Below are 15,560 nucleotides of genomic sequence, written 5' to 3' on the forward strand. Positions count from 1 at the left end.
CAAGGCAAATCATGAAACAATTTAGTCCTGTCCAGATAGAAAGCTAGACATCGCCCAACATCTAACATATGGAGATGCTGCTCCCCCGGAGAGGAACGCGGCTGAAGAAAGAATACAGGTAAATATACTACCTAGTTCAAATTAAACTGAAAATTTTGGGTGTAGTCGTAAAGTCACTTTATCATTGGGGAACTCTGTATAAGGAGTGTCACACTCTTCTTGCGGATATTATCCCTACCAGGAATGCAGCTGTCTGACACAAAAGGAGAAAGGGACAAGATGCCAGGGACTCAAATGGAGCCTGATTCCTGCTGGATAGCAATCTGCATCTGCAAGGAAAATGTGGAATAAATCTTCCTACACATCAGGTCTATTCATTTTGAGTCCCTATCCTTGCGGGAATGGACTTAAATCTGCCCTACTGGGCCCTACCTGTTCACCAGTTACGATCAGGGAATTTGGGGCTGGATGGAATCTCTCAAATCTCTGCACTGGAATCAAATACCATTTATCCATGTGCTTTGCTGCAGGCAATACCAAATCCAGCATGCTCCAGAGGACCTTAGCAGGCTCAAGGAGCACATCGTTAATAGGGAAGGCAACTCTCCCAGCGGCAGACAGCTGCAGGATATCCAATAACTTATGGGTGTTCTCCTGCAGGAACTCCACTTGAATACCCAGGGACGCAACCATGTGCTGCAAAAGGTTCTGGTTGCCTTGAAATCTCTGGTACAAGGAGAGGAAGAGCCAGGAACCACAGAACCAATCATGGGATGAAGATGAAGCGGTTAACTGTGCCAGAGCCGGATCCTCTTCCAGGACAGACAGACCTGGATCGGACAATTGTGGAGGCTGAGAGAAGGGAAGGCTCACCAGTGCCTGGGCCTGTAATAGATTGACAGTCACTGCCACAGACCTGGACGGTGATCTCGCCTTCAAGCAAGATGTGGAGTGGGACCTCAGAGACCGAGGAGCATCCCATGGAGGCCAATGGTATGGATAGGACTTTGGTGGTCAGTGGGAGCCATGCCAAGGACTCCTGTCCTGACCATGAGACGGGCACCAACCTTGTACCCACAGCGCTCCATGAACAGCTCCCGATGTGGGTCAGGTAGAGAGTGAGAGAAGGAAGATTCCAACCCAGACACTGAAGAATCCTGAACTTCAGAGGATAATGTTGGAGCCAACCATGACTCCAGTCCGACTGATCTGTAGCCCAGAATGAAGAGGGAGCTGGTGCGAACTGTCGGGTCTGATGCTGAAAGCTGTATTGACCAAAAGTCAGCAGTGGTACAAAGGTAGCTGATGATACCAAAGAACAGGTGAGTGCTTCCATGGTAACACTGATGGCACTGGCCATAGGGGTGCTGAAGAAGCTCCTGGTGCTGAGGAGATCCCTTGTGCTGAGCCCCACTTCCACCAACTGCAAAAGGGAAACATCGGGGCATAGTGTTGACTGACCCACAGGTTCAGCAGCCCACCCAGCCAAAGGGGCTATAAAGGACACAGCCCTGGAAAATTCCTGAACCAAGGGAGAGGTCACAATAGAGAGGCAGAAAAAGTCTGTTGCCACTGTGTAACGATGCTGGTTCTGGTGTGACCAAACAGAGTGCCAATTCAGACCAAATTTCTTCAAGCAGACCAGTTACAGCCCAAGGCTGGGGTTCTTCTGCACACCAAGGCAAACCAAACCAGCCAGCCAGAGGAGACTTTGGTTTTACCCCACTGGCTAACCACAAGTCACACAAGCAATTCCCTTAGACACTCCAATTTCCCAGTATCACACCAGTGCCACTCATAATGGGGATGAATGGTTATGAAAACCGATACCCCAGTAAAAGAAAAAAGGTTCTCTCGATCCCAAAGGACCAAGCCCCAGACCCAGGTCAATATACAAATCAGATCTTACCCACAAATCATGCTGTTGCCAATCCTTTAGAATCTAAAATCTAAAGGTTTATTCATAAAAGGAAACAGATATAGATGAGAGCTAAAATTGGTTAAATGGAATCAATTACATACAGTAACGGCAAAATTCTTGGTTCAGGCTTGTAGCAGTGATTGAATAAACTGCAGGTTCAAATCAAGTCTCTGGAGTACATGCATAGCTGGGATGGGTCTTCAGTTCTTTGTGTAGAGCTTCTGTTTGTAGCGAAGTGCCTCCAGAAGCAAGAAGCAGGATTGAAGACAAGATGGAGGAGCTGCAGCAGCTTTTTATATTCTCTTTTCAGGTGGTCTTTTTCCCCCACAGACAAGCTGTCCATCAAATGGCATGGAAAAACCTCAGAGTTCTGTCCGTAGGCATGCCCCTGCATGTCACAAGGTGTATCTGCCTTCTCTCAATTGGTCAATTGTATAGCTGATGGTCCTTAATGGGCCATCAAGCAGGCTAGGCAGAGCTGACACCAACTTGTCTGGGGTGTCACCCAGAAGCATAGCATATGTTTGAAATACAGACAGTATAGAGCCAATATTCATAACTTCAACTACAAAAATGATACACATATACATATAACATAACCAACAAACCATAACCTTGTCTTACACCCCCTATTTGACCCCCTTTATACAAGATTTGGTGCCACTACAGGACTTTGGTTGCAACAATGATCTATACGATCCCAGTTCATGTCAATGTCACACACTGATACACTCATGGCACAGAAACAGCCGATACCTTCATCAGGATCAAACTCAACTGACACCCTGGGACCAGAACCGGAGTCAAGCTCTGACCTCCCCACATAGCACTGGGGAGTGGCTGACAGGACCCACTCCCTCCCACGCACTGGCATTCACACTATGCCAATCCACACTTCTGGAGGAGAGAGATGGGTCCCCACAGGATCTAGACTAGATGTGACCTTTTCCTTGGCACACTTGACAGGGAACAACTCCTCCATCTCTTCAGAAAGGTGCCAGCTCCAGAGGACAAAGCAGCAGCACTTTCAGAACCCAGGGTGACCTCCAATCTGTTGAAGGCGTTGGTGCTGAAGCAGACTACACGGCCTGTTCGTGCTGCTTTAGACAAAGATCCCTTGCCACCTGAGTCTATTTGGTGAACTATTTGCAAATTAAACTCCACTCCTTGACATGGGCTTCTCTCCTAAGCACAAGCACCACATGTGGGGATCGCTCCCCCCCACGATGGACAATGTTTAAACCCTGATGAGGAGATCACCACAGAAATACTTAAGCTAACTAATACCAATCTAACAAGTGCTACACTAAGGGTACTAATTAACTACATACAACTAGCAAAAGTCACTAAAAATCGAGGGCTTGTGAGGTGAAAAGCATACAGAGCTCCAACTCCAGCCACAGGCAGTAAGAAGGAACTGAAGAGGGTCGGGACGGCAACACCTCATATCGCGCAGAGAGGGTGGGGGAAGGTGCTACGGCACACACAGACACACACACGTACGTGGGTACTGCTAGTCAAAATTCTCCAGCTCCAGTGCAACGAAAGTACAAGTGTAATACATGGCTGCATCTACTCAAAGAACAGATGGGAGTGTTTCAAACTTCAGTTTAAACACATTTTTCCCTTCTCTTTTTGTGTGTCTATAATCTATCCCTGTAGACAAGATTGATATTCACACGTCATTAATAGCATAGGTTAGGAGGAAAGTGGAACAACAACATCTCAATACACATAAAATCCTTTCATACTGGGAGAGTCTCCTTAGAAGGAATATCTCAAGTTTTTTGGGGTTTTTTTAAACTAATAAAGGTAATAGGGTTTATTTTTTACTCATAGTGCTGGTCAAGATGCAAGAGCACCTACATATAACATGGCCAATAATGAGAGACTTGCATGGGGTTCCACAGGGTGTTTTAGTCTTCAGCAGAGAAGAGCTGCTGAAGTCCTGAATAGAACTTCTGTCTCTCCTGAACACTATTCCAGTGAGTTATATTTCCCCTTCCTCCCATAAGAAATATATAAAAAGCATTAACAATGTGTTAGAAATGATTAATGATAATATTGGTTCCGCTATAAATTCGCTTCATGTGTATGTCTTCACAGGTGCTGTAAGCAGTCACCCAATGATACAGTGTTCTGCATTTAACATTTGATTGATTTCTTCTTCCTTATTTTACAAGCACCTGCTACAGAAGGTACCACCGACTAAAATAATTAGCTTGCATATATAATACAAGTGTAGCCTTCAGTGGTAAGAAACGTGTTTGCCATGCTATATGGAGATGCACGTCACCTGAGCAGCTGTTAACAAGGGACATTTTTATGTTTAACATCCACACATACAAAAATATACATTAAAAAGCCAGTAAACACAGCTCTTGCAGCAGCTCAAATGTCAAAGAGAAATTTACACTTTAAAAACAAAAAATCACTTCACAGATCAATATATAACAATAATCTAACAGAATACTTAAAAATATTAAATATCAGACATGTCCAAAAAGATAAAAGGGAAGACCTACACTCACCTTTTTAATTTCTTTATAGAGTTCTAACTGTAACCTAGGAAGGTTAGAATCCATCAAAGCCTGTAACAAAATGCAAACGGAGTTTATTGTACCATAGCAGACTGTGATTTTCAGCCAAAAAGGTTACCTTTGTACTGGAACAGCTTCTGAAAGTACTAGGCAATCTGACCAAATGCTCTTTTATTTTTTATTGGGGGGGGGGGGGGGGGTTTTGCAGGAGGAGAGTAGCAAGTGTTAGATGCTGCAAGACTCTCCTTTTTGAGAAAGCTTTGTATCACAGCCAAAGAGGAAGAGGGAAGGAAAGAGACAAAAGGGGGAAAACACTATTCATCTCAAAAAGAGTCTCCAACACAAAGGAAGGGAAAAGAGTAGAAGACTCCATCAAGTCTATTAGTTCCCTTGTCATGAAAACCTAACTTATCTAGGAACTGCTTACACACAGTCGTGATGGATGTTTGCTATTGAAGACAAATATCTTAAGGAAAAGCCAGCAGCCCTATCCTACACAGTGAACAGTTGCTTCAACTTCTATCAACTTAGATGGAAATCTAAAGTGTTTGGCAGCTTACAAGATCAAATCCAATGCTAGTTATCTGAAGCAGGCTGATTTTGCAAGGCATAAAACAAATTAAAACTTAATTCTTGAAGGCATTGCCATTAAAGATTACACATTACGAGGCACCAATTCTAAATCTGTTTTACCCATATATTCATTTCAAAATCATAATTAGTTTATAAACCCATTATAACAAGGGTCATGATAAAGGACTTATTTTTAGTTTATTACAACAATAAGAAAGAAATTCTACTTAATTGCTGTTAAGGTTACAGAGTGAGATGTACTTTTGACCCTCCACTCAAGCTCTCCATCGCAATTCTTTCCAAGTTACAGGCCAACATCTGTAAGAGCAGGATTTTATAATTGTACTATAAGAGTAGAGGTACTAATGTATGTCTTGATTTCATTTTACCAGCCACCCTTTTTGAATAGCAGAAAGAAATGACCCTCTGGGTCATTGGTAGGAATGCATCTGACAGATTGCCAGTGTCTGTACTGATGTTAAGGCAGGGAGAGACCAGAACAATCTGTATGACTGATTATGGTCACCCTTTTGTTTTAGGATAAGTTATAATGTCTACTATGGTTTCCTATATGTATTACAAATTAGGCATTCTAGTTAAATATACATTTCTTTGTTTTAAGGTTTAGTAAGTAAAAGACAGGATTTGGTATTGTGTCTACGATAAATAAATTAGAGAAATGTTGAGGGCCTAAAGCCCCAATGTGAACTGTTTTAGTTATAAGATTTAGCAAGACTTAATTTACAATGTATTCTGTATACTTTTGAAGGTTTCTGTGAGAGACTGTTTGTGTGAATGAGGAATGCATGCATCAGGAAAAGAGAAGGTGTGAAAGCCATCACAAATGTCCAGATGGTCAAGAAAAAGTGAGAGACTTGGAAACACCAGCAGACAATCAGAAAATATCCATTGTATCCAAGGCTAAACATGTTAGCAGCACTGAGGACCTCAGAGGTGAGGCAGGCACCCCTGAAGGCAAGGCAACAAATAGGAGATAACGATGGGAAGCCCGACAATAACCATAAAATGATAACAGCAGAAAACCCCAAGATTAACACCACTTAAGGACTAATGATTACAGGATGACATTGCAAAATGCATGGACTCAAATGGAAATTTACAACTATAAAGTTGGGATGTTTTGCCAAGGAACTCTGGGTTCAGTCCTGCAAAGCCTCGGAGCATCGGATCACAACAGACAGAGCCGAGCTCCTCACCAACTGGCCATTAGATTGACTTGAGCTACAACAGACCAGTAACTATAAAGACCATCTGCAGGGTGGGGGTGCGTGTGCATGTGTGCGAGCGATGTGACTGAAAAGCATATGCTAACTGTTGTATTTTAAATAAAGATGGCATATTTGCCTTCTCTCTTATAAAAGATCCCATGTACTTTGTATAGCATAACACATCCACACCTCTCTCATGGTGGAATCCCATGATTCACCCCCCACTCTGACTGGGTCATCAAATTACAGTATTCATTTGCCAACTGTAGTCTTAGCAGGGCTAGCTAGGTTATAGCCCATGCTTAGACTTTCCTCTGGGAGTCTAGACCAGTCCAAGAATGCAGTCACAGAAGAAGCTTATTCAGAATCAAGTAACATTTATTTACCCATAGGACACAACAGAGAAAAAGGTCAACAACAAAAACCGCAACATATACAGTTTTAGCTAAGCTTAGTATTTCCTTCAAGTAGTTGGGCAGGTCCAGCTTAGCCTTGGGGACCAAGTTAACAACCCTCTCCTCTGCAGACCCTCTCCCTCCTCAGAAGCTCAGCTTTTCATCACTTTCACAGAATCACATACATACAGGGCTAGAAGGGACCTTGAGAGGTCAAAGTACAACCCCCTGCACTGAGGCAGGACCATGTATACCTAGATCATCCCTGACAGGTGTTTATCAAAGCTGTTCTTAAATTGTCCAGTGATGGGGAATCCACAACCTTCCTTGGAAGCCTATTCCAGAGCTTAACTACCCTTATCATTAGAAGCCTTTTGGCCTGAAAGGATCAAAGTAAAGAAACAGTGCCAACAGTATATTAGAAAGTCTCTTACATCTAATGATTTTTTTCTTTTGTTCTTAAGGAATGTGTTGAGCTTGGTGATAAGCAAGGTTAGCAAGCATACTTGAGCTCTCAATGTGTTAAGAGAAATGTCAAGAACCAGGGAAACAGATGATGAAATGAATAATATCAATTTAACTTCATATAGAACAATGTATTAAAGAAAGATATATGATAAAAAACATACATTACATAATTCTTACTTTTATAACTTTATTGAGACATTCATCAGCAACCATCCTGACATCAGACTCTGCATCATCACTGCAGAGAAGAAAGAGTTCCATAGCAATACCAAGCAGTTTCTGAAATTCCGGAGAATTCCTAAGTTTAAAAAAAAAGTTAACGTTAAAAAGTACACTATGAAAAGTTAAATGAATATTACTCTTTGTGAAGACAGGCTGAAGACTGGAGTCCATATTTATAGTTTTCACTTTTCCTGTTGACATGGTTTGGAAATAAAATAATATTACAAATGTCCTTTTGCAATTGAATTGAATTTCCCATGCCAAATATTCTGAATGTGAGACGGGTCAATATAGCATCATATTGTTTACTTATAACTGGAGTTGTCACCCATTCTCTTTTCACCCCAGGATGACCCTGCATCTTACATACAATATGTTAAAGCAATACAGCATTCCAATGCTCAGAAGACACAGTCCTTGCACCAGAGTCTCCCACTACATCAGAAGTGTGTGTAAACTGCTCTTACTGAACCAGCATAAACAACAAAGCACGGCACTTGGTGTACATCCCAAAAACCAGCATATTGATTGCAAAGCTCACTCTAAATTGCAAAGACATATTATTTAGAATCCAGGGAGCATTCCTCCATGAGACTAATTTCTTTAAAGCAGCCTTCCAAAATACAACACAGATTACCTGGGGCAAGCAAAACTTTTTTTTTCCCCTATTCCTCATCGTAAGGATAAGCTAGTAGATGTAGTGCAGGAACAGATGTATTCATCATAATTTTACAAATCAAACTTGGATTTGAACCACTCTGGAAAATTTAAGAACATGCGTACTTTTTATTCTTCTCTAGAATTCTGCAATTTTAATGGGATATTTTCAAAGAATTCTTCTGATTCTGTAAAAATGTTTTCTTCACATTAAATTCAATGAATAATTCCCCAAAACCCCATAAAAGAGCAATGAAGACTCTTACATTCAGAATCCAAGCAGGTGTATAAGTCACACACAAAAATGTGAAAGGAAGGATAGTTCACTGATCAAGGCCATTTGCCTGGGACATGTCAGTCCTGGTTCTTTTCCATGCTCAACCACAGACTGCCTGTGTAACTGGGGTAAGTCACTCAAGCCTCAGTTCCTCATTTTTAAAATGGAGATAAAAGTACTTCTCTACCTCACAGAAATGTTGTACGGATAACCACATTAAAAAAAAAAAAAAAGAGAGAGAGATTGTGAGCTGCTCAGATATTATGGTAAAGGGAGCTGTAGATGAGTCTAATATAGGCAAAAAATACTTCCTTTGGGATTTGTCAACTGCTTACCAATGGCTAGGATTATTTTACCAAGAGTGGCTTTAGCTAACTCTTGTTAGCAACATTAGCTGACAAGCAGATATTCATCTGTCCCCCCACCTTTCTCAGGGAAGGCAACATATCAAGTTAAAGTCAGAAGGGCAAAAAACCATGGTAATTCAAACAAAATCTATACAGCATTTAAAGTTAATAGACTAAACTCTACCTTCTCTATTAAATTATTAAATGAATATTAACATGTAGTAGACAATTTTAGCCCAAGTTTGTAAGCAACAGAAATGCATGGCAAAAATTACACAGAAGTTATGTATTTGCCAAACTCATATTTAAAATGTAATCCTTTAAGATGAAACTATACTTTTGATCAATATTCTGTATTTTTTTTTACAAGATATTGTTTCAAAAATAAAACTTATTTCACCTTACTGTATAACATTCAAGGGTACTGTCAAATAGCGTAGGACCAAATTGCGAAAATAATTAAATGTGAACAAAAATATTTACACAGAACTTTTTTTTAAAGACACTGAAAAGATTGTCATGGATGTTATTACCGTACTACCTATGAGCCCTAGTTATGCACCAGGTTTCTAATGTGTTAGGTGCTGTACAACCAGAACAGAAAGACCATCCCTGCCCCAAGGAGTTTACTTTGCCTGCAGTTTTGTCAACACCAACTACAAACGAAGACCCAAATCCTGTCACTGGAACCACATGCAGGATCTGGTCCAAAGTATAGCTTCACTCTGATCTTAGGGAAATGCAACGAATAAACAAACAGTAAACAAGTATATATTTGGGCCAAGATTTTTTCAGAGCAATTACAAATTTTCGATGTCCAATGTGAGACAACTAAAAAGGGTCTGACAAGTGTGGGCCCTAAGCCAATTTCTTAATTGCAGAGCTTAAGCTTTCATTTTAAAAAATGAAGTCACTAAACGGGAAACGAAAGTAAATTAAAGCAGTGTTTTCTTTGGAGTCTGCACATATACAGTTCCAGTGCCCATACTACTCTCTTACCCCTGCCAAGCAACATCTGAATGAAAAAGACCTGGTCAATTCCTATACTATTATATTATTAATCATACTTATACCGTGGAAAAGGCTTGAGGCCCCAATCAGTGGTCATCATGCTAGGACCGCACACGCAATAAGAGACAGCATATTCTCCAAACAGCTTACAACCTAAGTAAATATTGCTATAAAGAAGTCATTGGGAAACAATGAAACTGTCAAGAACCATGTCACTTTCACGCTGTTCCTTGAGAATGCCACCAAATGCAGCTGAGACAGAGACACTGGGGAGAATGAGACAAAGGATGGAAGTTGGAGGAATATAATAAGGGCAAAGTGTAGTTCTTGCAAGGCCAGCAGGCCCTGAAGGAGAGAAAAGAGATGTAATTTCTGCATGCTTGCACCTATACAGGAACAAATTCAAATTGTAAGTAAGCCAAACTGAGTGATATGAAAGATTAAGCTCCCAAGCAGAATCTGGGGACTAACTCAAGGTAGAAATCTCAGCACCTTCCCAGTAGCTGAAGAAAACTGGAGGACTAGGGTTTTCACCAGGGCATTTCTCCTGGACCTCAGTTATAGCAAGGTCTCATAACAACCTTTGGATAATCGGTTTGGTCCTCCAGAGAGTCTGCTTGGTAAATTTTTCAAGCCCTTAAATGTCCTGTTTAAAAGAGTACGTTCAACATTTAGAATTAAAGATCAATTAAAATGAGAAAGCCATAAAAAGTTAAAGTAACTTTACCAACATTAATAAAATGAGTTCAGAAATAACGTTTTATTACCTTAGAGACTGAGCAACTATGTTTTCACATATTGTCAGGCAGTGATTCACTCGATCTTTCTTGGTAGTTGAAAGTTCTTTTTTTCTAAAATTAAGAAGAGAATGTACTTTGAATAAATCCAAACATGTCAAACCAATCACTGTTAGTTTGTGTGGTATGACAACTTAAATACTGCATTCCTTACTGTAATTCAAGTCTGACAGATACACAGTCAGCTATTTTATTTGCCAACATAGCCTAAATGAATACGGTAATGTCTACACTACACAGCTCTTAGTGACATGGCTGTGTCACTACAGCCGTGTCGCTAAAAGTCGTACTGCGTAGCTGCTGTTTGTCGGCTTTCCTGCCGATAAAAAACTTCCACCCCCCAACGAGAGGCATTTGCGTTGTCAGCAGGAGCGCACAGTTCACACTGGCGCTTGTCATCAGCAAATCTTTCGGGGGGTCGGAGGGGGGGAAGAAGGGTATTTAACACCTCTGAAAGACAAAAGTTTTGTCATTCAATAGCCTTATAACAACCCCAAAGACTGATCTCCCTTCCTCCCTCTCCCTGCCACCTTAGCCTCAATTTGTCTCTATTTTAAAACACAGCACTCTTACAGACGTGCATCACAGCTAGCATCCATTCCAGCCAAAGAAAGCGGATCAGAACTCCCTATGAAGCCCATAAGTGGCATTAAAATCAACCACATTTTACCTGAAGGAGATAGAAGTCATTGTACCATACTGGCACTTCCGGATTATGAGAAACTGAGGCACAGTATTGCGTTAATTACTTTTTTCTATCGTGAAATCCTCTACCAGCCCCAAAGAGTTTACAATATAAAGAGACAAGACAGATCAAGAGTGGTAAGGGAAACAAGGTCTCATAGAAAGTTAGCTGCAGAATCAAAAAGTGTAACCCTGAGTCCCTAACTCTCACAGTGCAGTGTTCCTATCTAGTATGCCACACTGACTTGCTAGTTTCCCGCACCTTGTTTATAAGCTAGCTGCACTGATCATACATTACACAACTGTTTGAGCAAATGACAAAAATTCAGGCAAAATTATATTGGTTGATTAAGCATTTGGAAAGCAAGGGTAGACAGAAAGTCTCAGTAAAACAGATTCATAGATATATAAAATGAAGTATATTTCTATTTTTTGCAGTTCAGTACAACACTATCAAAATGAGAAAGCACAGACTGCCAACAAGAGACATTCTAGGAAATTGTAGTCCAAAAAGCCAGATTCATCTTACTTCCCCATCCAATCATATATGACGTTGGTAGATTTTCATATAAACCGCAAACAAGGCTAAAAGATAAAATACACACGAAGAGCAAGCTCTCACTTTCAGAATACTAATTTGTCTTTTTGCATAAAAATGTAATTGCCTTGCCACTAAGATGTACTGAAGTAAATCACAATACAAAAGTTGAACCCCTCACTGAAAAAGAGAAACTATATTAAATGTAATAAGTTATACTGATGCAATCGTTATGTTGAGATTTTAGATATTAAGGTCAGGAAATTCAAAGTTAGGTTTTCTGTGGCATTTTGAAGAAGAGAAGTTGTGAATGGAGAATGACAAAAATTGGTAGAAGCAGGTAGTACCTAAAAAACTACTTTTACCTTGGTAAGATTTTAAAGTTGACAGCATGTCTCTAACCAAATTTGTAACAATTAGTTTCTACAGTGACACAAAAATTTCAGCTACCTATTTCTTGTCAGTGACATCCAATTTTCCACAAACATAGGTTGAAATAGTTAATCCATTTTTTTCACATTTCTCAAAAAACTTCCCTTTTGGGATGAAGTTCCTCATATTTCATCTCAACCCAAGGTTTTGGGGTTTTTTGAGGAAAGAGTGAATAAAGAAGAGGGTTAATAATAAAATCTTATTTTGAAAGCACCTTACTTTCTTCAGAATGCTAAAATATCTTACAAATTTACATAAATCATTTCAAGCGCCCTTTACACACACACACACACACACACGCTTAAATGCAACCACACATGGAATAAAAAAGCAGCAGATTAACATCAACACTGCATAATAGTTTAAGACAAAAATAGCGAAAAATGTCATGGCCAAATTACACAGTAGGCAGAATGAGTGACCAAGTTGAAATTTGGCCAAAAGGACCATGGTAAACACCAGTAACTCTTGGAAAGGACCTTTAATGACCACTGTCAGAATCTCCATTTCACATCACTTAAGACAGCAGGTTAAAATACTCAGAATCACTTAAGTGACTTAGTGTCTAAGCCCAGCTAAAGTCAACAAGCTCTTAAATCAAACTCCTAAACCCCTTAAGTACTTTTGAAAATTTTACCAAACATCTCCAGCAGCACAGTGCCTTTTAGCACTATAGAAGCCAATGGTTCAGTACTGACACAGAGGAAGAGTGCAATTTATTGAATCAACTTCCATTTGGACATGCATGTAGACTCACTAAATATAAAGTATGCCAATTAAGTTGCTGAATATGGTTACCTTTGTATTTTAATTATTAAACCAAAGACACTTCAGCCCCAACCAAAACTCAGCACGGCTTCAAAGTTAGTTGAACTAGCATAGGCTAATCCAATCTCTATGAAAGTCAATCCACTGTAAAAATCTACAATCAATGAGTTGAGCTAAAAATGGAACAATCTACCTGAAAAGAATGACTCATACTGTATTTTGGTTTATGCTCAGATTTTAAAAGGAGAAAGTCTGCAAAGAATGCTAACACTTCACTAGCTACCATTTGGGTAATCTAACTAATGTAAAACTTGGAACTATGGGCCATTTCCAGTTGCCAACCCTTTCTTCATTCATCATCACTAATTTACAATATTTTCTTGGTTTGTAATACAGCTTTGTGTGATGTTTAAAGATGAATCTCTATTAAAGAACTACTTTTCTGGGAACCTGAGTTGTTGATGACAAGTGTCACTGTGCATAATCTTGTTTAGTAAGGATTGTGATGAGGAGAGCTAGGAGGTACTAGTATGGAGGAATGAATAACTTTAAAACAGCTAGCATTTTTTGTTTTCCTTAAATATTATCAAGTGCGTTTGAGAAATATGCAGGAAAAATTTCAGGGATTGTTCTCCCTCATGAACTTTTATCTCTTAGATCAGATCACCTTTCTCTTGGATGTGGTTACTATCATTATCAACATCTACAGCATGACGAAAGATAACATTTGTCACCGGGGTTACAGGATTCCATGACTTTCAGGGACATCTGTGACATTTTCTGCTTCAACCCTAGGGTTGCAGGAGGCCCCAGAGCGGTCAGCCAGCAGGGCCTGTGGGTGCCGGACATCCCCCCGCAGGGCTTGGGCTCTCTTCCCTCCACCCCTTGGGCTTCAGTCATCTCTCCGTCATTCCCCCACACGCCCATTATTTTTAGTAGAAGTAACAGACAGGTCCCAGGCGTCTGTGAATTTTTGTTTATTGCCCGGGACTTTTGTTAAAAATAACCATGACAAAAGCTTAACCTTAATCATGACTGTTCTGAAGTCTAACCATAGTGCTGTGGTGGAGGATGAGGGCAAGGAGCTGTTCAGCGTCACAGTGCTGTAGCATCCCATCACTGTGATTGTCTCCTGTGAAGGTCTTGATGGAGCAGGTGTAGAAGACCCCAAATTAAAATCTTTATTGTCTGAACACTGAATGTACAGAATTTTCTCCTGATTCCCAGAGCATTGGCGAAAACAGAAGGGCTGTGGGTTAAGTGATTTCTGACTTGTATGCAGTGATGTCGTAGCTGGTGTTGTTCCCAGGATATGAGAGAGAAAGTGGGTGAGGTAATCTCTTTTACTGAACCAACTTCTGTTCTGTCCAATAAAAGATATAACCTCATCTATCTTGTCTCTCTAATTTCTGACTTGCCAAAAGTCACTGAACTGCCAGAAGGCAGTCTGCAAACCTAGCACACACCCTGATGTGGGACCAGGTAAACAATCATCTTTCACATTTGGAGGGAGTTTTACCAAATGATCCCAACCCATTTTCATTTTTCCAGGGAAGTCTGTGAAGAAGCTAGCCCATAACCCTGTCCTGGGGCATCTTGTCCCTAGCTGCCTTCTCATGTGGCAGTGGCATGATCCCAGTGTTTGTGTATTTGTTGCGCTGGTGTTTCTTACTATCTGGAGAGTAGACTGAAAGTTGATTTTACCATTGAATAACACTGTCCAGAAAACTTTAACATATCCAGTTAAGTTTCTCCACAGAGTCTACTAATAAGATAGTTTCTTATAATGGTAGCTTTTTCACAAAAGATCTGTTAAAGTATGGGATACAAATACCCACAAGTAGATATTAAAATATGATGTAAGGGTCTGAATTTAAACTTGCAAAATAAGAACAGTGAAAACTCAGGCTTCTGATCTAACCTTATTGACTCTGCTTTTAAAAACAGGCTCTATGGTATGCCAGGTAAGTGGTTGGATAGTTCCTGGTGGCACCCAAAACAAATACAGTTGCAAAACTAAAACACACTAAGGCCACATAGGATGTGGTGACGTTGTTTGGAAATTCATAAAAGCATTTAAAAACATAAGCAGAGACATCCTCAACTTAAATCATACTTTTACCTGCAATATTTTGATCTAAGAATAATATAATTTAGAGACTCGAAAGAAAAAATGTTTCGTTTGGTGTGTTCACTTTGCATTTGACAGACATTTGTGTATGGTCTCTTTCACTACCTCAGCTCTGCAGCTGGTCAATTTCCTCAATCATTTGTGTCTTTCACTTAAAAATAGGAAAATGTGGTAAAACCACAGAGTGGCAGAGGGACTTGGGCATATGTGGTGAAGGAAGATTGGTCTCATGGTTTCGGCACTGGACCACTGGGGCTTAGGAGAGGTCTTGTGTGACCCTGCTCTAAATCATCTCTTATTCCTGTCTCTTTTTCCATTTGTAAAATGGGGATAGTACTTAATTATTTGCCAGGTGTTTGAGAATAAATTTGTTGAGATATCATAGAAGAGCCTATAAACGGAAGAAATAGCACCCTAAACTACTACTACTATTTTCTTTTAAATGGCCATGTTGCCATTGCCCTTTTAAGTTTTAACTCTGTCATCTTTTATCATCTAAGTTGTTATCATCAGTGTAAATGATTGGTCAGCTAACATTCACAGGATACTCCTTTTATTATTCATTTATGT

At 40.1% G+C, this 15,560-nt stretch overlaps 1 protein-coding gene across 7 annotated transcripts in view; it reads right to left on the bottom strand.

The window, feature by feature from the left end:
- The window catches only part of HTT (huntingtin), a 182,505-nt gene that overhangs the window by 164,900 nt on the left and 2,045 nt on the right, over window positions 1–15,560 (bottom strand). For 6 of the 7 annotated variants that reach the window (XM_073342649.1, XM_073342651.1, XM_073342648.1 and 3 more), the window contains exons 2-4: window positions 10,408–10,491; window positions 7,304–7,424; window positions 4,453–4,512 (exon numbers count right to left, since the gene is read on the bottom strand). In XM_073342649.1, coding sequence (XP_073198750.1) covers window positions 4,453–4,512; window positions 7,304–7,424; window positions 10,408–10,491 — 265 coding nt within the window. The remainder of the gene's footprint in view (window positions 1–4,452; window positions 4,513–7,303; window positions 7,425–10,407; window positions 10,492–15,560) is intronic. The other variant, XM_073342650.1, reaches the window with a different exon arrangement.

Source organism: Lepidochelys kempii, chromosome 4 (assembly GCF_965140265.1).
Source record: "Lepidochelys kempii isolate rLepKem1 chromosome 4, rLepKem1.hap2, whole genome shotgun sequence".
Classification (NCBI taxonomy): Eukaryota; Metazoa; Chordata; order Testudines; family Cheloniidae; genus Lepidochelys; species Lepidochelys kempii.